The 27,531-nt window shown below is 32.1% G+C and overlaps 1 protein-coding gene across 1 annotated transcript in view; it reads right to left on the bottom strand.

Annotated features, from left to right (window-relative positions):
- Positions 1-5,670: 5,670 nt before the first annotated feature.
- dsb (debris buster) overlaps positions 5,671-27,531 on the bottom strand; it is a 73,419-nt gene continuing 51,558 nt past the window's right edge. Inside the window, exons 3-10 of the mRNA XM_036361769.2 lie at positions 20,815-20,906; positions 20,066-20,223; positions 9,845-9,983; positions 9,576-9,779; positions 9,199-9,454; positions 8,873-9,126; positions 8,423-8,548; positions 5,671-7,855 (exon numbers count right to left, since the gene is read on the bottom strand). Coding sequence (XP_036217662.1) covers positions 7,514-7,855; positions 8,423-8,548; positions 8,873-9,126; positions 9,199-9,454; positions 9,576-9,779; positions 9,845-9,983; positions 20,066-20,223; positions 20,815-20,906 — 1,571 coding nt within the window. The 3' untranslated portion in view covers positions 5,671-7,513. The remainder of the gene's footprint in view (positions 7,856-8,422; positions 8,549-8,872; positions 9,127-9,198; positions 9,455-9,575; positions 9,780-9,844; positions 9,984-20,065; positions 20,224-20,814; positions 20,907-27,531) is intronic.

The following is a 27,531-nucleotide window of genomic DNA, read 5'->3' as shown; positions in this document are numbered from 1 at the left end:
ATTTTCATTTGTTTTGTATGGATTGAATACTTAAGGAAATTTATGAGTCACAATGACCTCACTAAAGAATATATGTAGATTACATGAAACCATTCTTTTTGGATATTTTATAAAGCTTAATGCGGAGTGGTCTTCGCGTTTCTTTTTGAAACTCTTTATGTTAATTATGTTTTATATCTTTTCGATGCCTTCACCAAAGGCAGATAGTAGTTTTTGGAGATTTTCGAATTGCCAGGAATCCAATTGTTCAGATCTCAATGAAGGACTTGTTTGTTTAACCTGGACGACTGGGAGTCTGAGGGTTTAAAGATACTATAGAACACTTTGATGAAGTAAGTTTTTTTTCATAATACAAAGAAACTAGGTTTGTAAGGACATTTGGTGAATATTTAGTTCAGATTCGCAAGAAACCAACCGCTCTAGGCTGGCCTGTATATAGAAAACCACGGCCCGAGGGTAATTGGAGTGAGTTTTTGGATAAAAAAAATTTGAAGAAATTGTTGCAATAAGAATTGCGGGCTCGGGTGGGATTGCTCCCACGATCTCGCCCTCATCTCTCGTTTACGGAGTTGATATTTTTTAGTTTTCTTAGGTTTTCGGTGGCCATAGAGTAGTAGAAAATTATCATTCTTAGAGTCGTCGACAAAAAATTCAGTTCATAGCTTAAAGGAAGAGGCAATCTGCTTCATATGCTTATCAAACTTATCCCGTTGAGAGTCAATAGAGCGAAGAGAAAAATACTAGTAATACTTAATCCGCATACGGAAATCTCAATTGCCAACGTTTAAGTAATTTTTATTAAAAGATAATCGTAGATAATCATTGGCAGTTCTGGAATCAAGTGCTATTACGGCCTTTGACAATAAACAATCCCTCTCCATTGTTGCAGCATCTGTTGTTGACACATTCAATCTCCCCACTGAAATGGCAAAGAGCATAAGGGAAACATCAGATTTGGACAACATCGTTTACAATGCGTGCGTAATTAATTTTAATTAGAAGTGAAATAGATTGACCACTAAAGATTAAAAAAAGTAAAAAATCTGCCGCGCGAACCTCAAGGTACTTGACATAAATATTTCAAGGTTTCCAGGTACAGATACTTGTATTGAAATGAGGTTGGGTTATAGGGTATTTTTGTAACTAACTTAAACATAAGAATTTTACTGAGTCTTTACTTATAATACTTGTAAATAATGCAAGTGCGGTCTGATTAGTGTTTAGTTTCATCATTTCGGATGACAAGTGCTGCAATGAAACTGCTTCACTTCAAACTTTAAGCGTGATCCGAAGGAGTTTCAGCATCCTTTGGTGACAGTCGATGAAGCATTGTACCACTAGTATACACCAGAGATCAAGAAATAATCGAAACAATGTACTTCAACTGGCGAATCAGCTTCAAAGTCAGGCAAAACTGTCCGATCCGGCGGAAAAGGTGATGGCCACTGCTTTCTGGATTTCACAAGGTGTGATCAAAACGGTCATATGCCTCTAGTATGCCGATTTACTATGCTGATTCGACGCCGAATTATTAGGCTATCCGATGCCGAATTAGACAAAAAACGACCTCATTTGACGAAGAAAAAGTGCTCTTCCATCGTGACAACGCACTGGATCACATTCCTTGGCCGTCGCTACGATCAAATTGGTCGAACTCGTCCACGAACTGTTAACTTATGCACCGTATTCCCCAGGTTTGGTCTCTGGCGACTTCTTTTGAACCTGAAAAAATCACTCGCCAGGCAGAAATTGTATTCAAATGATGTGGTTATCGCCAGCATGAACGCCTACTATGCACACCAGACGAGTGAAAGAACTTGTAGCTTGTAGCTTCGTTGGGTCGAGTGTATCGAGCTAAAAGGAGACTAACATATGTTATGTTAGTTTTCTAAATTTATGTTTTATTTTTGTAGGCCAAGTACTTATTGTAAGAAATTACTATCCCGAAACGATCTTTCCTCCTGCTTAAAACTTAAAGCCTCAACCAACAGTTGTGTGTTCTTTTACTTCTTTATTTAAAATCTGTTTCCTTTTGGTATTTTTTATACAGCTTCTTTTCCACACCAAATCTCCAATTGTTTAAATTTGTTTTGTACAACTTCCGCTCCCCACTGTGAGTTCAGTTGTATTGACTGTGTGTGAGAGTACCGCAATAACGTTGCTTTCTGCTTATTCGTATTTTCTCATTCCATGCTGGGATTGTGCGCCATTTTTCTGTGCCACTGATTGCTTCCATGTTGCCCCGGCCCTCTTCTTCCATTTTCCGTTTACAAAAGTACTCCACTTTGGCCGCTTTGATTTGGCCTGTTGAAATATGATTTACGAATTTTTAACTCGTGGCAGCACATTTCTTCACTTGAAAATTACGTTCGTCGCTTACCAGCTGCTTGTATTTATAGACAGGCTGGGGGGTCTCCAATATATTTCCTTGCTTTGAGTGTGTATTTTTACAGCAATATCTTGAATGTGTTGGAGAAGCTCGAATGCCGCAGTATGCCGAAGCGCCGTCATATGTTGCTGCCACATGGCGAGCAGCAACGCTAATGGGTGTGGGAGGGTTGTTAAAAGGGAGTCGCTGGTCGCTGGTCGCTGGGCAGTGGGTAAGCGAACGTAGCAAATTTCTTTGACTGCGATAGTGTGTTTGTGTTGCGTGTATGGTCGTGATTTGCAGAGTATTTTTTTTCGTTCGGTTCTCTCGGTTTTATTGTGTGAAACTATAATTTGAAGGAACTGTGAAATGTTTTGAAGCTTTTGATTGACGCTCTTTTTGATGTTTACAATTGTTTGTTTTATTACTTTTCGCTCGTTGCTTTTTTATTTTTGTTTCTTGTTGCCTTTCCGCTTTAGTGACGATAAATTAACATTTTTTTTTGCGCTCTCGACCACATAACGGCATTCGACGCGATTTTGTTGTATGTTGTTGAATGAGAATTATTGTTTCTAAATTTTATATATGATGCACTTATCAGCTGTTGGGTCAGCACCAAGCACTCGCTCACTCAAATATATTGCGAAAGTGCAACCAATTTACGACTTGTTGTTGTGCGCTTTTATTTCTAACTGTATTTCCAGTGAATTTCAAGATGAAGAAAAACTTTCTTTGCATACAATACAAACAAACACATATATGCGCTCACACACACATTCATTATTTATGTGCATATTTCTGCAGTAGTGTGTGTGTCTGTGTTTGTGCGCTTGTAGTAGTAACATTCCATTTTCGTTTTATGCAATATCTGCTTTTGACATTCACTTAAATGGAAACCTTTAAGGCGTAAAACTGCAGTTTTCATAAAGTTACAAAAACAAAAACACAAAATGCGAAGCTTCACAGGTGAATTTGAGTATTTTTTTGTTTTCAATTGTTACCTTAATGGCAACGCTGTTGGCTCGTGGCTCGTATTTTCCTAGATAAAATCGGTTTTTCTAAGAAGAATTTCAAAGATTAATTACTGTTTGAGAAAACTACTATTTTTTGTTTATTAAACTTACAGTAAGCAATTTATTTTTCTACTGAAATTAACTAATTAAAAAGTCTCTAGGATTTCAAGAAATATATGCATATGTGCCTACACATGTTTGTTTTTTGAAATATTCAAAGATTTTTTATTGTACTCTCGCCACAGGTTGCATACTAATAACCTAACGGTAGTTTATAATACTTAAAATGAAATTAAAAGACATGATTTATCAATGCATACAAATAAAACAGGTTAATAGACTAGTGCAGAATCCTTTAAAAATAATTTTAAAAAATTAAAGAAATTCATAATAGTTTGAAACCTATCTGATAAAAGGAAAAATAATTTTCGTGCGATCTGAGGTCGGAAAAAGTAAGTGAAAGGGCGTGGTTGAATTTTTAAAGCTTGAAAACGGTTTATCTCGATTTCTGATCAAACTATGAGTCCCATAGACAAAAGCAAAGTAGTAAGTAATGAAAGGATCTACAACTTTTGTATCTACACTGTTTTCACATAACCTGAAATTTATGCGAAAAATTAAAATAACCAAGTTTTTGGAGTTTTTACTTTAGTTTTTGTAACGAAATTTTTTTTTTTAACGAAATTTGGTGTAAACTTACTTTTTTGTGTGCCAAAGACAATTCTTTTTTTTAATTTAAAATATTTTTCTTTTATTCAATCAAAAATTCTCAAGTCCAAATATCAGATATTTTAAAAAGTCAGTCGAATTTTTTGTTTAAAAGAATTTAGTTAAATTTAACATTTTTAATTAATGATTTAATATTTTTTATTCATTACTTAAAGTCACAGGACTTGAACCATCAGTTAATAGTGCCTCTTTTGAAAATGGTTTCCTGTTTTTATGTTTTTCATATTCTGGTGCAACTCAAACCAGATGAGTCAGATATTAATAATGGCCTATTTAGGATATCTTTTCCTCTCCCGAAAATTTCCTGGAAATATCGAGCTCCTTCGAAATTAATGTCTGGTCCCCTTGCAGAACTGCCATTTAGAATTACTTCTTATTATTTGCTTTCACGGTATATGGTAATCTGCTTCATGCCTATTATATGTATTTTATTGTTTTATCGAATCGGCCCAGCTGCATAAGACTTGCGAATCCGCTCAATGACTCACCTTACCGTTTTTTCCAGCTGCTGTAAAAATGAATTTTGCTCAAAGAAACAAAGATTTTAATTTAATGAAAATTTTTCACATATTGACCGATATATTCAGCACAAAGTAAAACGAATGTACGAGCATATAATTTTAGACAAGAAGCGCCATATGAGGTGTGTTCAAAAGTATTGGGAATTATCGTTTTTTATAACAAATTTTTATTTATTTGTCTACATTAATACTATGATTTTATGCCAGCGCTTCTTCCAATCATCGAAACCCTTCTCAAACTCGATTTTTGGGATCGCCTTTAGCGCTTTTAGTGATGCGCTTTTAATGTCATCTATAAGTATGCTTGTAAAACGACGGCTCTTTAAGGTGCTCTTTCTTTATGGAAATAGGAAAACGTCACACGGAACCATATCTGGCGAATATGGAGGCTGGAGCATTGTTACAGTATTGTTTTAGAACCAAGAATTCACAAACAAAATCACCAAGCTTATTAAAACACGTCTACCTTTAGCGGCTGCACTTGGCAAAGTAAACAATGAATACAGCTGAAATTTTGATTGAACTTCAGGGGAATGTATGTATAGTAACATAATAAAAAAAGGTTTGACAATTGGATTCTCCAAACCTACGAAATTTAATTTAAAAATTTCCGTGATTTTTTGAACATACCTCGTATGTTACTATTGTGGAATCTCAAACCATTGACAGCCAAATGAATTAGCTAAAATCAGAAGATAATGGTTTAGAGGATTTGTGATAGGATTAAGGCGACTTGTCGATATATATAAGTTTAAACTCATCCTATAACTTTTTTGTACCACAAAGGTCTTGCTACCCAAGTTTGATTTACGTCTCGACGATCAGCCTTAATCTCTAAACTAACCCAAATTAGCAAGGTTAAGCATAATATGAATGATAATTTTATTAAAATTTGTGGAATCTTCACCGAAATACCAATATTTACATCGATGCTTCTTCTTAGGCAATTAGTCTCCCTATTTTAGAAAATTTATTTCAGAGCTTCATAATCTGTTGATTCATCCTCAGATCCACCCGCAAGTAATGAAACAATTGTAAATTATTTTCGTACTTTACATTTTTATTTATTTGTCTAAAATAACAATTTCGTTCCAAAATATTTCATTTCGACAACAATCCTATTTTTGTTCCTTAAAATGACATTAAATTGACTATGTATGCATATTCGAACTACATTATTTTTGTATAAAAACCTTTTAAAATAGCTAAATACTAAGAAAACTGCTTACGGATAATAATCTGCTCTCATTTTTGTGTCGTAAAAATGACTAGTGAAATATATTTGAAAATTGTTATTATAATAAATTTCCAGCTTACAACATAATGCATTTAATTTACAACTAGTCAATAATAATTAGAATTGCTATGCTTAAGATTAAGTGTAATAAACTACCCCCGCACATACAAAATTAATTATTAAATTGGAAGTAAGTAAGTATATAAATAGCTATGTACAAAGAGTTTAAAAACTAAAATAATTAGAAGTGTGTATGTAGTTGCACTAGTTTTTTTGTAATAAATGTAAATTTTTGTTTTTGGTAATTTGGGCAAAAGTTATAATTTTTGAAATTGAGAGAAAAAATTAGAAAATACACAAATTTCAAAAAATTATCAAAATAAAAATAATAAAATTTCAATAATTAAACATTGTACTTTATAAGTTGAAAAAAAAAATATAAAAAACAAAAAAACTTTAAATTAACAATAAAAAATAATTAAAAATTTATTCTTTTCGAAATTGAAAAAAAAAACATTAAGAACGTGGTATTTAAAACTTATACTTTTTAAAAGTGAGGAAAAAAGTAAAATGTACAGATATTTTTTTAATTGCCATAAAATAAAATAGCAAAAAAAAAATTAAATTAATCAAAAACTATCCTTTTTGAAATTTATAAAAATAATTGAAAAATTAATTTTTGTTTAAATTTTGAATGAAAAATATTATGACTTTCGGAATTAAGAAAAAATTTAGAATTAACACATTTTTTATTAATTTTGATTAAAATTAAAAAAATATCTACATCTATAGTTTGTTGGCTTAGGTTCTTAAAAGTACATTTTGGTTTTGGGCAAGAAATATTTTTTTAACACAAATTTCATTTTTTACAATTTTTCTCAAATTTATATAAGTATTGGTCATAAATTATAGTGTATTATTAAAATATTGCTGAATGAAAACTTATATTTATTATTTTTTTTTATAATTTATTTGTGCACACTAAATTTTGCTTTATATTTAAAGTTTTATAACCAACTTATTGTCGACTTTATTTCAAAAAAATTCTGTCATTTCAATTGTTACTGTTTAATTTGTGTGTATAGGTTTATTGAAAATATCTACTTACTTACAGTTAGACTAAATCTACCACTAACCCTGGAATTTCACAAATTTGTATAAGGCGATTACAAATATATGAAGAAGAAGAAGAAAGCTAAACACCAAATTATTATATATATACTTTATTAACTATAAATTATAGTTTTTAGATTTTTGTTAAATTTTTTCCTCTTTGTGTTTGGAATATTAGAGCTAAAACGCACTAAGGGCCGCAGACACGCGCTCACCAACATCAAACGATTCACATAGAAAACATCCGTCTGAAAAAGAAAACCCTCACAAACACGTTTAAAAGTAATAACTTAGATCACATATTTATGTTTTTTGTTGTTGCTTTTTGATTTTACGCCATTTCATCACACATACATATTTACATTGAGATAAATCATTCACACCTACCTAGCTTAAAACCGACAACTAACTAATTAAAGACTAAATTCAATACGAAATTCGCAATCACTCATGAGACCCGATCGAATGCTCAGCAGAACACTCAGCTTCATTCACTTTGTTTTTGCTTATTTCTTTTGTGCTGTTAGGAATACTATGAACTGTTTGTCATTATGGGTATCGCGTCCTCTTTGTCGTCCAGCAGGTCGCTGGGTACCGTCTTTAGCAGCGTATAACTTTCGCGGTGCATAAATTTATGTTGATGTTGCGCGATAAAGCTGCTGCCACGCCTTAGCGAGCGTCGGCCCATCTCGAGTATCTCCAATGTGGGATCGCGTGCGAACACAAAGTTCTGATATGCGCGCACAAACACGAAGACAATGGCAAGTGCACCGCCGAATATCATCAGATACGAGGCGACCGGTATGATGATCGGCGCAAATACGGTGGCCAAGTAGATCCAGCGGCGGATGGCTGGTGTTAACTCGGAGATGCCCTGGAAAGTGGAAAATTTTAGTTTTGGAAACATTTTATTTTAAAAATATTGAGAAACAAGCTGTGAGCTTTTCAATTTTTCTAATAACTATTTCTATTTCATTCTTAAATGCATTAATGAAGACTACAAATGTCAATAGTCCCCAATTGTCAAATAATAGTAAGAGATTTCAAGCATTTCTAGGTTATTTGAATTACTTAATATGTAGGGAGTAAGATTTAATATTAAAAAATATAACCAATCATTACATCTTCTTAAATTTTGCATAAATAAGTACCGTTAAATAAAAGCTTGATTATGAGAGATAAAAACTTGATTATGAGAGTATCCGATTTGCACCGGATGCCACTGAACTAGTTTAATTTTTATTAAAATTCTCATTTTTGAGAAATTGTAATACTATTTTGTTTGAAATATCTAAAAAAATGGCTGGTCGCTCTCTTTGACACTGGTCCGATTCGCGAGAGCTCCAGTTTTACATATATTATCCCTAAAAAGCACTTTTATGCTGATCTACGAGAATATTTCTCTATATAATATTGTCCCTTAATGCTATTAAAATCTTACTTCTTCCAACCACATAACCGGAAAGATGAAATCTCGAAAATCTTTAACTGGATACACGTCTTTCGCTCGCGTCACTTTGAGATTGAGCTGAATACGTACTTTGCCTTCCAGTGGTACACCCAGTTTCTGAAAAAAAGAGAAGAGTTTAAATTCAAGTGAAAAACATATGAGAAAAAAAAATGTCTTAAAAAAATTGCGTCGTTTATTTTCTTAACCCTAGATTTGAATTAAATACCGTTATGTAATTTTTATCACCAATTATGTAGAGAAAGACCTGGGTATTTATAATTTTCATCGGAAAATTATGTCTCGAACTTATCCATCATCTCACAAATTAAGTCTGCCACCAAAATTTGTTGATGTTGGGAAAAAATTGTGATAGACTACCGAGACGGGGATACGGTAATGAAAATTTCTAACGGTTTTGTTTATTTCTACCTTAAAACTTACCGATTGTATTTTGAAATATGTTTCATGCTCCTCCTTATTCGGCTTGAGCCCTTCAACCGAATGTAATAACGACTCATTGGCTTGATAAAAATGTGGGTTTGATATGTAGACAGGGGCACCATACTGGCAAGGGCTTATATTTTGTAGGCCTTTTATCGGTTCATAATCACTTGAATCAAAGCATTCATTTTCCGGATTATTCGAAGAATCGCCATAACTATTTTCGGGTAAGATATACAGATCAGCGCCAATACCTGCGAAGTAAGAAAGATCGGAAATTTAAAAATAATTCACGATCAGAGAGATAATTCCAGCAAGATACTAACCATCTTTTTTTACACCTCTTTGGTACTGTAGAGGTATGACGCGACATAAATCCTTGTCATAAACATAAACAGTATCCGCTTTTGTTATATCACGTGGTGGAAAGAAGGAACCTTCGGAAGCGGCTATACGATTACAGGGTGGCTTATGCCAATGCGGCAGGTGATCGAGTCCATTGAGACGGTCTATGTAGCCGAATTCTTCCATGCCTTGAAGACCAGTTTTGATTGTTGAGACTTCGGTTAGTGTACCATTGCGCTGAATTGAAACAATTTTAAGGGATACCACTTAATACACTTATAACAATTTTTTTAAAGTCGAATGATTCGATATAATACATTTTATTCAGTTTTTTTTCCAGTTTTTCTGTCAAACTTACCCCAAGTAGCAGTCCCATTCGCTCCATTGGACGCATGTGTTTTGGATAAAATCGATGTGCCAAGCTGACGAGCGCATCATCGTAGCCGAACACCAACTGATCGGCAGTCACGTTGATGAAAGGCTTGAACTTGGCTGCGGTCAACACTACAGAAATCGTCTTTGACAGCAGATAACCTAATTTTGGACTGAGACTAGTAAGTGTCTGCGGGAGAGGGAGTAAGTTAACTTTTCTTTTTGTATATATTATTATGTATTGTGTGTACTCACCAATAAAGGAATATTGGGTGTGACTATCGGGGTATTCTTGTCTATACTCAATTCGGGCACGAATTGAAGAATTTTCTTGTGCTGATATGACACTGTTTGATTGTCGTAAAAATTTATATTCACTTTTTGCATGTCTTCTCTGGAATTTGATTGAAAAAAAAATTAATATAGAGTATGTAAAAAGTTTTAAAGAGGGTAAAGGCTAAATAATTCTAAAATATAAAAAATATATTAACAACGTTGGGAAAATATTGCCACATACAAAAAAAATATTATTAGTGACATGCCTCTTACTAATACCCACGGTCGAAAATTCGAGCAACTGCTATTACACATAAAAGAGAGGGTCAGTATGTAGCATAAAACTGATAAAGCAAAGCATTTTTACAGGTACTCTTGGAACTTCCCTCCAGAAGTCACCATCTTAACAGATTTCCTATCTTCCATACATTTATTTATTTAAAACCTCATTTCCGATCTAGTTATAGTAAGACTTCCGGATTCAAATCGCATCTATAAAGACGGAAACCTCAAATATCCTATCGTAAACGTCTTAAAAGTATTTTTAAGAGAGTTACATACACTCTTCTTTTATCAAAATCAAGTTTTAAGAGAGGCTTTAACGCTTTCAGGGATTTCCATCTTCAATCTTTAAGGTTCTCTTTATTCTTGGGAATTAGGAAAAATTCAACCGGAGCAATGTCTGGTAAATATGATGGCTGGGGCATCGTTATAGCATTTTCCTTGGCCTTGCACGAAACATCTACTTGTATAGTAAAACTCTACATTCTTATAGACAAAAATCTTGTGAGATTTTCGTCAGTTAGATACATACGGAAATAGAAAAGCTGATAAAACTAGAAATCTTTGGAAAGTATTTATCAGCATTCCTGCATTACCAATTCTTAATTTTTTTAACTTAACCTCCTATGATATACAAATGGGACTTTACGTTCATATACTTAGCCTATCTGCCCCTCCTCTTCTCGCTTCTCTGTTTTCTAACATTTCGTAGAATATAGAAGGTTTAAGCTGACTCCGAACGGATAATATTCATCGTAACACGCACTTAAACTTTTTAAGTCTAATAATTAAAACCAACTCATATGCATTATGTGTGCTAAACTTTCCAGTATAATATAGGCGTATCGCCAAAGTCAAGGTAAGTCGCTGCTCTTAAGGTCAGGTCTTAATGCTTTCTTAATGCGACGCCTCAACACCACTAACCCAGCTATTAATAGCCGCTCATCACTCACAAACAATGAGTCAAGTTCAACGACAAACAAAAGTCACAGCAATAAAGAGCGCACCCTGCGCGGTGCTGTCAGTAAACCCACATCCCAAAGGTGCGGTTCGGTGCGGAAATACCTATTATTATTTACAATAGTTGTGCTCTTCAAAGATCGACTCAGTTCCGTTGTGGTTGTAGATCTTTCGAATTTATGTCTATTATTGTCATTTCGATTTTCGCCATTGTTTTTATTGCTGTTGTTGCTGTGAGACACACTGTTCCACAGAGGAGCACACTCCGTGCTGGTGTAAATTAAATCTAATCACGCATTTCTATATTTAAATATTTATTATTGTTTACAATCGCCTATTGTCAGCGCCGTCAATGTTTTTGTGCATTTGTCTGAGAAACTGTCTCTCTATTTACCTAACAGTCATTTATTTATTATTTTGCTTTTTTTTTGAGTTTGCGGCGCTGTCATTTTTTTGCAGTTTTTTCCCTTTTTTTGAGTTTTTTGCGACATTTCAAGTGCGACTTCGTATTTCATTCATCATTTGGGCACAGCCGCTAAGTACCTAAGTATATACTTATGTACTTAAGCGTGTGTTGTGACGTAGCGCTAATAGAGTCGCCCCGTTTTTTTTGATGACAAACGAAAGAAGTGACTTGCGGTTGAATATTTTTAGTGTCGACTGTAAATGTTTTTACGAGTTTACTTTTAATGTTCCGAAATAAGCAGCGGTCGTGTCTATGAAGGTTTGTAATTACGGCGCACTTACGCAGGGAGGGACCAATGAGTTTGTGGGACATTCATCATTCCTCCTTTGTTTTGGCGCGGTGTCGGTTTTGAAAGCTTGTTAGCTCCCAATTTGGTGCATTTAAAATGAGATTTTCATTGAAAGTAAATTCAAATTGTGGCATTAATGGTTTTTATATCCATATATATTAATATATTATTAAGGACACGAATGCTAGTAGACATCAAACCGAGTGCATATTTCACCAGAAATTTAAATAGTAAGTTAATCAAGATCTTACGAAAACCGATTTTGGGGGAAGACTTCACTTCGATTTTTAAGTCGAACACTTTTTGGATATTACAGTTTTCAAAAGGCATATTTGCTAAGAGAAAAGTATCGAAATTGTGAGCAATATATTGAGTGAAATATTTTATACCTATTTGGTGGAAGAAAGTTTGATCGAGGAAAATTACTTGCTTCTATTGTCAGTATAAACGTACAAAAACTGAACTTGAACGTCTTTTGAATGTGAAGTATAAGTAAATGATTTAACATACCTGTTTGCAAAGTGAGGAGGCAGAAGTCATTTGTAAAAAATTTTACGGTGCCAGATTTTAGTACAACTCGATTCACGAAATAATACAGAAAAAAGCCTATTCTTTCTTACTTTACTCGTACTAGCGACTACTAATGTGAAAGAGTGAATTCATGACTTCAACTTGTTCCATTATCTCTTAGGAACCAGTATCAGTATAAGTTTTACTTGAAAAGTTCAGCAGATATATTTGTTTATGATATTTAATAAATACAAATTGGCATGTAAATTCAATCGTTTGAGACTTTTCAGATTATACTATTAAAGCATGACATACTTGACCATTGCCGGTAAGTTCAATGGATCCTCGTCAATAAACCATGAGGATTTATATCTCAGCCACTTGGAACTACTTTTGTATTCATTAAATGTATTCTTAAAATAAATATTGCAATTCTTTCAGAGGAAATCATTGGAAAGCACTCCACAAATAGGAAGAGATGTTCAACCAAACTTCTAAGTAGGGTCTAAGCACATTTGCTTTAGGTATAGCAGAATTTGGAAATTTTTTATTGGTTTATATATATTTTTAAGATTATTTTACAAAATTTCTTTTAAAATATCTCCTGGAAATTGTACAGAAATTTCAAAAAGCATCCGAGTTTTATGAAGGTTCGAAGTGTTGGATGGACCTTAAGACCGCGATCTGTAATGAATTTTATAAGTATTTTGTAGCTGTATATACCTTAATCAATAACTTCAAATCATTACATTGAAGTCAGTGATAAACTTCTAAAACAAATAGCTCATGATCATATTGCTTGATAACATCGAATAAGTAAAGTTATGCTTTATGGTTTATTCTACGAGTGTCAATTTCTATTGATTATTTTGTCAATTAAAGATGTGTATTTTATTTTATTCTTCACTCTTGTATACCCAAACAACTTTTGTAGAACTATATAATACAACTTCGAGCATGAGGCATATGAACATAAATTCTCATGCTTTGTTTTTATTGATCAACTTAATTAATATTCCACTGATTTTTTAAGACAACTTAGATTAAGTGTTAAGGCATAGTCAAATACTTTAATTAAATAAAAAACAATTTAGTTAATTAATTACGTCTATAGAAGTTACACATACACATTTGCCTAAGAAACTCTACCCTAAAGAAAATCTAATTGTAAGCATCTTGATCTTTGGATGGATTATTAGGAGAATTACTTATCGCTTACACATTTGACGAAATTAAATAATAAATTCATTATATGTGCATTGAAACACCCATAATACCAATCTTACTATTGATAGTGTTAATCTAGTAAATACTTGTAGTTTTAATTGACTCATTCAATATATTCGTGTAAGTGTAAGTCAATAAGAAGCATATACTATGAAATGTTTATAGCATAGAACTTTGCATAATATGACTTAATTGTCCAAAATTAGTGATGAAAAAGTCATTAGAGTGTAACTCCATATTAGGTTTCAGGGTTTTATAATTCAGCTCTTATTATTTAGAACTTATTATCTTCTTATAAATTGTTACACAATATGAGGTTTCTTTGATCTTTGCTTTATTTATTTAGCTTAAGAGAAGGATAACTATAATATAATAATACTTTATGAGAATATACAATATATATATTGTATGAATACTTATTCATATGTACATGTACGAATATAAGAAAATATGTATATATACCTACAAACAATGGTTACCCCAGTTTGTATATTTGTTGTTGACCCTGAGGTTATCAGTCTATTCAAGATTTTACTAATCAATTTTGAACTTCGCGCGTGCTACTTACTCACTGACTCAGACATTGCAAAAGTTTAAAAATAAACATATATACTCTTTTTAACAGGCAATTAGATTTACATTTTTTTTATATAATTTTTAAATAAAAGTAGTTTAAAACCACTACAAATATTTAATGCTTGACACCAGTGATTTGATCAAGCTGATATGTTTCACTTAAATGACGAAGTAAATTAGTATCACACATGTTCGAAAAAAGGCTGCTTATACTCAATTTATTTCATTGCGTACTATTTTCATATTTTTATCTTTATTCCTTTAATAGTAATTAAACTTTACGTTTGAGCAAAACACTAACTGAATTATAGTATAAAAATATAAAAATTAAAATTATATTATACAATAATTAAAAATTAATATAAATTACAGCAATGGATATTATGTACTGTGTTAAATAAAGGTAAAAATTTCCATCCAACAAGGCTGGAATGGAAATAGATCACGTTCGCTGGACTTTAAACACGCGCGTGTTCATATTTTTATTCCCTTGCAAGTTTCTTTAAGACAAATAATGTATACAGAGTTTTAAGTAAAATCTGTTAGAAGTGAATTATATCCGTAAACAAATCATTATTTAATAATTCATTTAATGATAATACTTTAATTACTTAATAACAATAGATCTAAACTAATAAAAACCGCAAGGAAAAACGCCAACGACTGAGTTAATTTAAGTTTTGGTTAAGTAACGGTTAGACAACGGAAGTCTGTTCCAAAGTGCGATTTACATAAGTGCTGTCAATCAATGGAATTAATTGTGTATTGTAACTGTCATAATTGAGCGGAAGAATATATAAATTGTAGATTTGAGAAACTGTAAATCACAGCGATTTTAACTAAAGAGGAAGTCTAGAGAAGCTGTATCTCTAAAAATAGGATGATTTGAAAGTTATGAACGGTTATTTGACAAGTTTTTGGCGGATTTACTTAATAGATATGAAAATGAACGTTATTTCCACAAATTCCACGAAGTTAGAACTAAAATATTCGATTAGTAAATAACCTCTTGGGAATTGAATTTTAGTCTTAAATTTCAACATCCACTTTTTTAAAATTGCATTAGTTTTTATACTAAGGAGATAGAAAAAAATAAAAAATGATGATATGTTTTGAAAGGATACTAACGACTAGAACTATATTTTTAGATTTTTGAAAAACTTTTAATAGCAAACTTCAAGTAAGCCCGGTTGTACTTTGTTCTACGTAATCCCATCATTTTTATCTAATATTCTCAGACTATAAACGAAAATCACAATTTTAAAAGGAAGTATATTCTGTTATATGACAAAGTTTTTTACTTTCTTAGAGTAACTAATTCTATAAGAGCTGTGTCTCTGGTTTACAGAGCTTTGAGAAGGTTCCCTCAGTGTCATGTCGTTGCTCACTCCTTCAGTTTAACAAATTATCAATTAAACCGTTTCGGTTTCCTAATCGCAGAAGGTTAGTTTTGGAAATTATTTCCTGCTTGTTTTAAAGCTGATTATTATTCCGTTTGCATTATAAAAGAATATTGCACACAAATGTCAAACACATCAGTTGACTTTGTTAGCTGGTTTGACAGCTATACCTATAGGATTTCAAAAACTCTTTAGAACACCCACACATCTTTATATATTTTATTTATTCTTTGTGCCACTGCCTACTTTTGAGTGAAATTTCTTATGTAATAAACTTGACTTGACTTGAATTTGGTGAATATTAATTCCCTTGATGTTCCTTAGGAAATATTGTAAATATTAAAAATCTGATCAAAATCACATCTCTTCCAGCGCTTTCGAGAATTATTTTATATTTATATTTTAGAATGTTTGATGTTTTGTTTTTTTTTATAAATAACTGAAGCTTCTCCTTGAGTGCTATCGAACTGATTTCTGTTCTTCCGGTTGACTTTGTAGGTATGTGCGGTGTATAATGGTGCTAACGATACCAGAGTGATTACTTTATAATTACTACAGCCACTGCTTTAGTGGGGATAAAGAATGATTGGAGCAGATATTATGAATATATTGTCCCGTTGCTATTTTGAAATGCGTTTGATGGAAAACTACGCTAGATAAAAACTTAATAAACAAAAGAAGGAGAAAACCTTTGAATACAATTCTTATGACCGTTAACTGGTGCTACATATAAATTCTACGAGTAAACAAGTGTCGTTCCTTTAGTGTGCTATTTACCCGAAACACTCTATTTAGGCTGTGAGGTTGTGCTCCGCCACTAATTTGATTTTTTAATTCTAATCAATGTTTTTGGCACGCGTACTCGTTTATACGAATTATTTACCCCCAAAATAGAGTAAAAATTATGCTACTTTACGAATTAATTGATGAAAAATGGTTTTAACGAATATTGCTTTTACTGCTTATTTTACAATTTTTCATTAATTTATAGCTTAGTGTGCTTTCATTATAGTTTAATATCATGGTATTTAAAAATTTAAGCAAACAATTATGGGCTCAACGCCTTATGTTATAATTAATATTAATAACCTTAAGATTTATGAGTTTTTAATCACCTTATTAACAAGTTTTTACTAACCCAAATGACCTTGAGTTGTAGCTGGAAAATTTGTTGGTAATTCAAAATTGTTTTTAGTGAGTGGTGGGGTTAGCTAAAGTAGATTGTGATGGTAATGGTGAGGAAATTCGGCTTAGATTTATGAGTGTGTCTCTATATTATATACTTATACACACAAATATATTCTAGAAATAATATTGAATATGTGTTAACAAAAAAAAAGAAAAGTCAAATATGTTTGTTTTTCGAAAATGTGCAGGAAATGTTTAAAGATTGAGCAAAAATATTTGAGTACTAATATCGTACACTTGAACTCATTCAGACTAAGGAATGAATCCACCTTTAAGCAGCTTCCCCACAAGAATCTAGAACATTTTCGAAAGTTACAAAGTTCTAGAAATTATTATTTTTTTAAATAGCTACTGGATATATTATTGGGAAAATCTTCAAGTATACAAAAAAAGAAAAGACAACACCGCATAATATTTAAATATTTTTGCAATTTTTTTCGGAAACAGTTGCTAATCATATTTCCAAGTAAATTTTTTAAGTTAACTAAGTAAAAGTTACTAAAAATACTCAAACTACAAAAATGTGATACGAAACTATTTATGACAGAAAATTGGTAATATTTTTCACTCACTTATATTGTATATACATTAGGGTGCTTCAAAATTTAACAAACAAACTTTTTTCAACTCTTACTTTCTCAAATCTTTCTACTTGATTTAAAAAAAATTCTCACCATACATGAGTCTTATAGATATGATTGCCTGTAATTATCTTTAACTGAAATTCTCGAAATTTCAAGATTTAAAGTAATTTTTAAGTGTTTACACTTTTCTCAAGAGTTTGTAACACCCAGAAGGAAACGTCGCAGAACCTACAAAATATATATATAAATGATCAGCGTGTCGAGCTGTCTGTGCCGTCTGCCAGTAATTTCCAATTTCAGAGCGATTTCTCCTCATTTTTGAGATATCGCTCTCAAATTTCGCACACATTCTTTTCTTCTCAAGAAGCTGCTCATTTGTCGTAATCGCCGGTAACGGACCAGTATAGTAGCATACAGTTGTCATACAAACTGAAATATTAAAATCAAGTTCTTGTATGAACATTTGTTTTTATTTTACCAGATATTTTCACGAAATTCGGCATGGATTATTGTTAAAGGCTTCAATTTACGAATATATTGTTCAGATCGGATCATTGTAGCATATAGCTGCCACTCAAACTGATCGATCAACATGAAATTCTTGTAAAGAAACCATAAACCTCTGAAGGTTATTATAGCTTCGGTGCAATCGAAGTTAACGTTTTTCTTTATTTTCCATCAAATAGAAACGTTTGAGAAGTTGAAAGTTGAAAAAAAAAATAAATAAAAATTTCGTTTGAAGCACCCTAATTTACATACGTAGGTATGTAAGCAAAGCGTAGTAATAAATGCATAACTTTATTTACAAAATATATTTTCGCTGGCGTTGGCGAAAAGCCGCTGTTGCAACATGTGCAACTTTCAGTAACTCTATCCATTTCTGTTGCAATGTACAGCAACAACAATAGCAGCAAAATGCATACGCACATTTTTACTTAAAATATTGCAATTATTGCCAATACACTGTAATTTTAATTGACCTATATTTTGTTGCTGCTTATTAGGCGTTCCGTGCTTTCAGCGCTTTTATCACTTTTAATAACGCAAGTTGAGCATTTCATTTGCTGAAGTTTTTAACGCTTGCTTTACTCACATACACACACGAGTCCATATCCATTAACTCATATGAGTTTGCTTTACTATGAACATATGTACTGTACACTTTTCATAAGAGCATTGCTAAACACACTTTGGTCATAAATGCATTTTAATATGTCTCCAAAAATTCAACAACGTTCAGTTTAGAAATTATTAGAGGCCTAATGCCTGTTTGCATACTTTTTCTGCCGAAAATAGCAAGTCATATAAGTACGAAAATACTAGTTCAGTGACTTTAACTGAAAAATTTCCGATACAAAGGTGAATAGAAGTGCTTCAAATAAAGGCCAGCCTAACAATTAGGCACACATGTATTAAAAGTCAAACGAAAGTCATATTTTTTGACGCAAATAGAGTGGAGAGTAGCAAAAAAGTAGACAAATATTAATTAATTTATTTTGTTATTGTAAACCTTCTAAAAAATATAAATATTAAATATAACTAGACGTAGAACAAGGTTAAAACCTTTTACAGTGCTTAGTTCTAGTAAGTTCTTTGGGCATACGCATGTAAAAGTAGGGTCAACTAAATGTAATTTGGAAAAAGTCGATTTTTATGCAGGAAATATAATGTACTAAAATTTTAAATGAATATTTCAAATATTGTTTCAAAAACATTCTTTTAAAGTGTATTTTTAAAAACGTTTCTCTCAAAAGTTCATTTTTCAAAGTGGCTGCAGTCGTAACGTGTAGACATATCATCCGATGGTTTTGGTTTTTCTGCTGATTACATTCTCGCAACATGTTGCAACAAAGAGTATAATCGTTTTTTTTTCACCTAACGGTTGTATCACCTAAAATTAATTGAGATATAAAAATGATCAGGATCACGATACGTAACTGTCAATTCGTCCGTCCGTCTGTTCGTGCAAGCGATAACTCAAGCAAAAATTGAGGTATCGTGATATCATGCCTAAGGTAGCATGAAAGGGCTTCACAGGAGCTGGCATCAAAATTGAATACTAAACTTTAGATAAAATACCATATCTCCGGGCCGGCAAATTTCAACCAAATTCAGCTACTTAACGTTATCCTGACATTCCTTTGTAATTGTGTGAAAATAGGCGAAATCGGACCACAACCATGCCTTCTTCCAATATAACCCAATTTTAAATTCCATCTGCTTCTTTGACTTTTCAGTATACCAATCAAGCACCAACGAATATATCGCGATACAGCTTTGCATATCTCAAGTCTAAAATTGGTCAGAATCGGATCATAACTGATAATAATGTGCCTCCGTGTTTAAAATAAGTAAAATCGGGCCAATACTTTCTATAGCCACTATAAATGATTAACCAAACCCTTTTCAGTTTCGTAACCAGTTCCAACCGGTTATTCCAAAAAATTATAATATTTTCATTCTCTATTCATTTTATGAAGTCTTGAAAAGTGGCAATCGAACGAACGTGGATAATCAAGAATAGCCATCTAAGGTTCCAAAAACTTCGAAGAGCAGCCAATCAAGAAATTCAAACTCTAATAAGGTATTTACAGGCTCTCTCATTTATTGAAATGACTTAATTATTGCTTCCTCACATTAATTTTGTGCAGGAGGATTGTTTAATTTGTATAACTAGTTGAAATATATCAGTCCTATGTGAATACAATTTTCACTTACCTATAAACAAATGGTCCCACTTCCGTCAATCTTGGTTTCTCTCCTTGTAGGAAACCATCGGGATTTGTGACATTATATATATAGACTTTAGTTAAGCGTACGACACCTGGTCGCTGCCAGTAATGAAAACTTAACGTATCATTCCATAGCCTTAAATTCTGAAAACAAGATATAAAGCGGTTAAGTATTAAATAATAGAAGTATTGTATATCAAATAATAGTTTATTTGTCAATACTAAAATGTAGATAAATTCAATTCTTTTCTTGAGGCTATTAAAATCCAATATTAATTTCATTACAAAAAGATTTATTTAATTTAAGCTATGTTATACATATGTACTGATCCGTATAGTGCTTAGTGATGCTAAAATCTAGCTATATCTGGAGGGAGAATGAGCGTAAATTTGGTTTGCTTTTCGCTGGTAAATATGTTTTTAGACCATATTCTGGATGCTCCTTGGTTGAAATGGGTTGTTACGACCCGCAAAAAATGCTGAAAAATGTTATCGAGGCTATCATCGATACTATAGCTTTCCGACGACAATCTCCCGACTCCCACTGAATGATTTTTGGTACACATATAATTGATTTCTTCGTAAAGTATACTACCTAAAACTCTTTCATACCGTCTTTCACTTTTGAAACAATATGTTTTTAGTTTAGAAAAACCTTTCTAATAAATTTTAATTTTTAAAAAGTTATTAGGCTGCTCAAACATATATTTTTAATTTAAAGATTTTCTTACTCACCTTTAATATAAAATAATTCAACCATGGTATTGTTGATAGCAATATTCCTAAAATTAATGTAACTATTCCAATAATTATCACAGCTAGTCTATCTGCAAATAAAATAAACACCAAATAAAATATATAATTAACATCAAATAATGTATTTCAGTAAAAATAAATTAAATAAAGAATACAGTACAGAAGCAAACTAAAAATATTTTAATTACACGTTCATACTTGATCAGTTGTCACTTTTTCAAGAATTTCTGGACAAAAAAGTAAACAAAATGTATTCGACTGTCTTTTGGGTCAACCTCATGGCAAACAGTAATTCGATATGCAAAAGCAAGTATGGTATACTAGTAGAAAATTATTTTTTTTTTTTAAATTTTTGAAGTTATTGACTCGCTACACTGTCGCTATAAGCAACACGCACTTATTATGTACATATAGTATATATTATATTGATATGTCGTAGGAATAGCTAATGTGTAATAATGCAAAGACTTTATTTTAAAGTTGAAAGATATGCCTCATATAATGCTTGATCTTAATCTGCCACTTGGAGAGGAGCGAATCGAACAAGTAGCTGATTGAAATCAAATTAAGTGGCATAAACCAATAGAGATTGAGAGCAATCAGTTATTAATGTTGTTGCTGTCTCAGCTGCGCTTGAATATAGAGAGCCGAGAACACGGCTAATAAAAACCACATTCCAATTAATTGACAATTATTTTATAAAAAAATATTGAAAGATCTTTTAGAATAACTTTACCCCATAGCAATAGTTTAAATCGTTCAAAAATTTCTTTAATTTCATTAATTACTTGTTAATTTTCTGAGTTAAATGTGACTTGCAGTGAACATTGCTTTAAGATAGAGTATAATTTTTTTTTGAAGGAGCGGATTTTAAGACGCATATTTTGAGTAAAGCTTGTGAGATTTTTAAGTGTAGAAAAGGTTAAGTTGGAGCGATCAAATTGGTGGAATATCATACTTAGATTACTAAATACAGTTCCTTTAGCTAGATATGAATTCCTAAATAGAACTAATGTATCCATTGTTTTGAAGTTTTCAGGATATATTTATACATGTTTAGAGGTTGTAGATATTTGAGATATCGACTTGAAATTTTAGTATGTTAGTTTTAAAGGTATAAACTATCAAAAGATGAAAAAAACACGATTTTTTCAAAATTTCACACTAGGTGCCGCTCAATAGACTTAGTATATTTTATCCTGGGCCAGAAGGAACTTGCGAATACACACCCTTGCCAAGTTCGCTTCAAGATTCAACCATCCAGTATTAAATCGCAACAAGTCAGTGGAGCTCCAACCGATTCTGCAGCGAGCTCAATACTAATATCACCACCGTAATATCAGAGTGGTATCCATTCTGAAAGAGGCTGCACTTTCAGCCATTTCCACTTGGAATGCGCTGTAATTATCGGAAAGCCTGAACTTGGAGTTCAATTGTGCACTAAATAAGTGTAACTAAAAAAGCATTTGTTCCCAGACTTCTAGTTTGATTATAATTTTTTCAGTACTCTGAACCATAAATACTTATATGTATATATATCGGTGCATGTTGTTAGCGCTACAGTGTGCTCGAAAAAAGAAGGCTTGACTCATTGCAATGTAGATATGTAAAACTGTGTTCCTTTCCGAATATTCATCTTTATTTATTTAACTGAGAGCGGATGTCACACTTCGATTTCTGCACATATATAAATGTTTGTATAGACTCATACGTACATAGGTATATCAATATATGGGCAGTCTCATTCACCGCAATGTGTTAATTGAACAGAAAAGCAACAAAAACCAAGAGTAAATATCCTATACTTGCACTTTTATAGCAGGCAATGCAAGCGCATATGTACACCTCTATGTAGTTATATGTTTGCTTGAAATGTCGAAAGATGTTGCAAAAGTAGGCGATGCTATGCTCTGCGGTTGGGAACTTTAGGAACAGCCTTTTATTGAAAGCGTAAAACACATGACATTGTACCCTTTTTGAATCATCCGACAGTCTTGATTTACGGTGTTTTATTGAGCTGTCGATTGCATAACCAACAGCTGAATTGTGCTACTTTTGAAAACTTCCCCCAAGGACTTTGACATTGGCCTTGAGGCTAGTGAGGTGTATTGAGAGCTGCCGAAAATCAGGCATGAGTTGGGTTTTTATGCACACGCATACACACTTACTGGTTTAATTGATTACTTTCATAAAATCTTGAAAAGCTTTAGAACCCTTTTGTTTATTACTTATTGTACTTAATTATTTGCTATATTTACACACTACAATCCATTTAATTTTTTTATATAACACACTTAGTTGAATATTAATTAATCATTACTAGAAGCTAATTCATTATATTTTTATTAATACTGGAGCTTGTTGGCATTTATTTATTTAAAATATTTATGTAACTGAAAGCGAAAGTGTTTGTAAATGGAAATGTATATATTTCATATATGAATCATGACTGAAGCTTTGCTTAAAGATAAAAGCTGGTAGAAGGAAAATGACGCTAAATTTATGACAGAAGTATGTATATCTACTAAATGAAGCGCTTATTATATAAGTCTACAAAGTCGTTAGAATTATTGCAGAAGGGTTTCAGGGAGTCTACTTAATCACCTACACAAGTATTTGGATGCCACAAAGCATTCAGCGAAGGTCACATCTCTGTTAGTGACGAAAACATTGAAAACGTTAAAGAAAGATGGCTTCAAAATCGTCGTGTTCACATAAGAGTGATATTAGAGGATCTCAATATTTCTTGTGAATATACTCAATAATTTTGGTTAATGTTTTGGGTATGAAGTGTGTCTATGCTAGACTCGTACCAAAAGATCTGAATTTTTTGCAAAAACAATGTCAAGTAGGGCACTCAGCAATCATCAAAGGCATCATTATTGGTGACAAGACATGGGCTTATGAATATGAAGTCGAAACATAGAATTGTGCTCCAAAAATGAGCCGAAACCGAAAAAATAAACGTCAAAGTCGGTCAAAGAATATGTATTAGTAGTAGTAGTAGGCAGATGAAAGCTGATATTGATGTAAAACATTTCTGTCAATCGAAAATTAAATATACTTCTCCCAATTATCGTAAAATCAGTCTTTTAAATGAATATAAGGTTGAATTGAAAACTTTGTTAGAAATATTGGAGCCCATCAGCGTGGCTTAAAACCCGTTAATTCTAATATTGAGCAGATACTTATCCAACCTTTACATTGATAAAAAGATTGATTAGCTTCCGTTGTCCCTCTGTAAACTTCGAAACCACTTATAACAGCAGACAAAAATCTGTATTATTGTTCTGTGTAAAATGACTTATGAAATATCGGTAGTTCAGTCGGAATTGAGAACGACATTTCAGAACCGCATATATTTTATACAGATAGTTAGAGAAAATGACTTGACCAGAGTAGGCTTAGCTCTCAGTAACAAATAAATACCGTTATCTCTACTTTCTCAAAGCGAAATATGTCTGACTTAGAAAAAATCAGCTTCTGGTATGAGCTCTCGCGTTGCTGTTCCCAGAGATAACTTCGAAGTTACCCATATTGAATTGTAGAATTAAAATCGAGAACAACAAATCGGCCTTCTTTATAAGTACGATTTTAGACTGGGTAGGTAATATAAAAATAACATATGACATATTAAATAAATTATTTTTTTATTATAATTAAATATAAAACTTCCAACAAATGCAGACTGATGAGAATATTCTGGGAATGTTCGAAAGCCTATGATAAATAATTTAATATAATAGAGACATTACTTGTCTTGCAGAAAGATCATGCATCATATGTAAATAAGCCGAGTTTATAAATATAAAAACAAGATGTTTCGATTAACCTTTATGGTCGTACCTTGACACAGAATAACCGAACATTAATGTAATATTCACCTGGTAATTTGCTTCGCAGAAAAATAAAGACAGTTTTATTATTACACTTACATATATGTAAATGCAGACAATAATATATGCCTATATTTTATGGCAAATCATTTTATAATGTTACTTCTTACCCAGCGACCAAATTTTCACCTCCACCAATTTGGTTTCTACATTTGTGTAGAGCACAAAGGATTTTTCACACGACTCACAAGTGACGACATCCACCCATATATTCGTATTCTCATAATGGTTGGCCAACTTTTTCGGTTGCGCCTGCTTTTCTAGTTGTTGTGTTGGCAAATGTTGTTGTTGTGGCGCAACGCTTTTGGAACAAAGGCCACAAATGTAGCGCAGCAACGAGCGCATTGCATTAAATTGCATCGATTTCTTACGACGTAGAATCATGTTTTCTTTAGAAAACTAAAATTATAGTGAGTTAGTTTTATAATATGGCAAAAATCATCGATTGCAAGTAAAAAAAAAAAATCACAAAACTTGTGTGTGTGTCAGTAAATACAATCAATCAATTGTCGTCCACCTTAATAATGCACAACCACTTTACTGTTACCGTTACTTAGAACGAAACTTGTAACGAAAGCTTTGCCACATGCGATGAACACACGAACTTTAAACGACACAGGCACAGTATTTTTGTTGTATATTATTTGATAAAAAGTATTTATTTGTATTTAACTGTAATTATGAAGAAAACTGTAATTTTATTTTATAATCATATAAGTAATTACGGTAATTTGCAATCTGTTCGTTTATTGCCGTTCACTTTCTGTTGTAGAATCACTAATAATTTTTCACAATAGTATTGCGATTTCAAACACTTAATGTTAGAAGGGCAGTAAGTCTCGATTATCTTAACTTAATTCCACGTCACTTGAAAATTTCCTTTCGAAAATGCTCGAGCGACCCATTGGCTACCAAAGTTGGTAAGTAAATACGTTGGTGAGTGCTTTCTTTGTTTCATTCTTTATTTCTTCAAAATTTATTTTTGTATAAACATATCTACAAGTATGTCTGTATGTATGTATGCATTAACGAATTTCACCTGCGAATGCATTATTTGCTTCTTCAGCTGTTTTTTTTTAATTCTTTGCGGTCGACCTTTTGTATATTCAGCATAATTATGACATTAATAAGACCTTTGCGCTTAGTGGAAAAATTTAACGATTTGCCTATTGCACTTAGAAAAATATTGTGATTACATTTTGAAAATATCTCAGTAACGCCTAATTAGTACCAACTACTCAATAATTTGTGAGTTCAAGTCCCGATCAATGCACAACTGTTCATTTTCTAAAGACGAAGACTCCCACAGGAAGTTTATTATCTTCGGAAGGAACTTTAAGAAAGATAGTTCTTATACAATCCATCGGTACTTAGAAGACAGCTTTTATATTTGTCAGGCCCCGAAATATCTGGAATAAGTACGGCCAAACTCATTGTAAATCTGTGAGCGGTTATAAAATATTCTTATATATATGTTAAATTCTAACTAATCTGACGGCCATTGTTCTAATTAAATTAATTAATTCATATGCAATGACTCAACGAAAAATAATGACAAGGGTTTCCTATTACAAAAATACTTAACTTTCAAAAGCTTTAAGTTAACTTTTTCACTTAATTAATTGTACTACAGTTTTAATCGCAAACACTTTAAGTTTTCTAATCTAAAACAGGGACATCTCGAATGAAGATCTCTCTAAAACCTTCAGGATGACATTAAACAGCTTTTAACTTATCTTTGAAACAATTTTGCTAATATTTTGTCAAATTAAACTTTTTTGATAGGTGGCAACTTTATTGTTATCTCCGAAAACAATTGATAGAGTATAAGCGGAGGGATATTAAAAAAAAAATTTTAAGTGTCAAAATGTAAGCAAGAATCTGAAATTCAATTTGGCTGACCGCGAACATCCAAATAGACTTTAGCCTTGTGACAATATATAAGATTTGGGCGAAAATGAACTGATAGATTTAATTATAAGGGTCTTGAAGTAAGCGATAGAATACACAGCTTAAGCGTATAGTATGGAAAACATCAAGAATAGAACTATTAGATGAAAACGCTAAACAAGTAAATAATATAAAATGTCTACAATAAGATTCTTACTTAGGCCGCGATAATATGACACATAGCAGGAAATATGACACATTTTTATAGCTGTTTAACAAGAAGTACTTGAAATTAACAACAACAACATTAAATACTATTTACTGAAGTTCTGCTTAAGCGCTAAATCAGTTGCCCGCAGAATGTTCTACTTAATCCCAAAGGAATCAAAATTTTATCCGACCATGGACTTTCGATTCGGCAATTTCTATACAGTATTTGGAAAATTTTTTATTCCTATAATCAAAGCAAGTCTAAAAGTGTTTACTTAACTTTCGGTTAGGGCTAATCTGTCAAAATATATGTATCTGTCAGAATATACTATGTATACCACAAAAATTGTAAACAAAAATCAGCTGCAGCGAATTTTTATTTACTTAGAATGAATCTATTGTGATCTTTATAAATAAAATAAAATTTACTGGTTGTTGCTAATCGGACTTTTTGTTATATGGTTCAGCTATAATCTATTAAAATTTTTAATAAATATACGGCCGTCAAAGATTTTTTCAGAAAACATTTTGAAATTTTATATTCGAAACAGATGAAATAAATGCGTTGTAAAATGGTGACCTACTACAAAAAATTATTTTAAATATTATTTATAAGTTTCAATGTACGAGATACATAATAGACGTTTGGGTATTTTGGAATAAATTTTGAAAAAAAGATCTTTGAAGATAAAGCTATACA

The sequence above is a fragment of the Bactrocera oleae genome, chromosome 6 (genome assembly GCF_042242935.1).
Source record: "Bactrocera oleae isolate idBacOlea1 chromosome 6, idBacOlea1, whole genome shotgun sequence".
NCBI classification, from domain to species: Eukaryota; Metazoa; Arthropoda; class Insecta; order Diptera; family Tephritidae; genus Bactrocera; species Bactrocera oleae.
The sequence above is the reverse complement of the archived record's forward strand: the minus strand, read 5'-3'. Positions and strand labels throughout refer to the sequence as shown.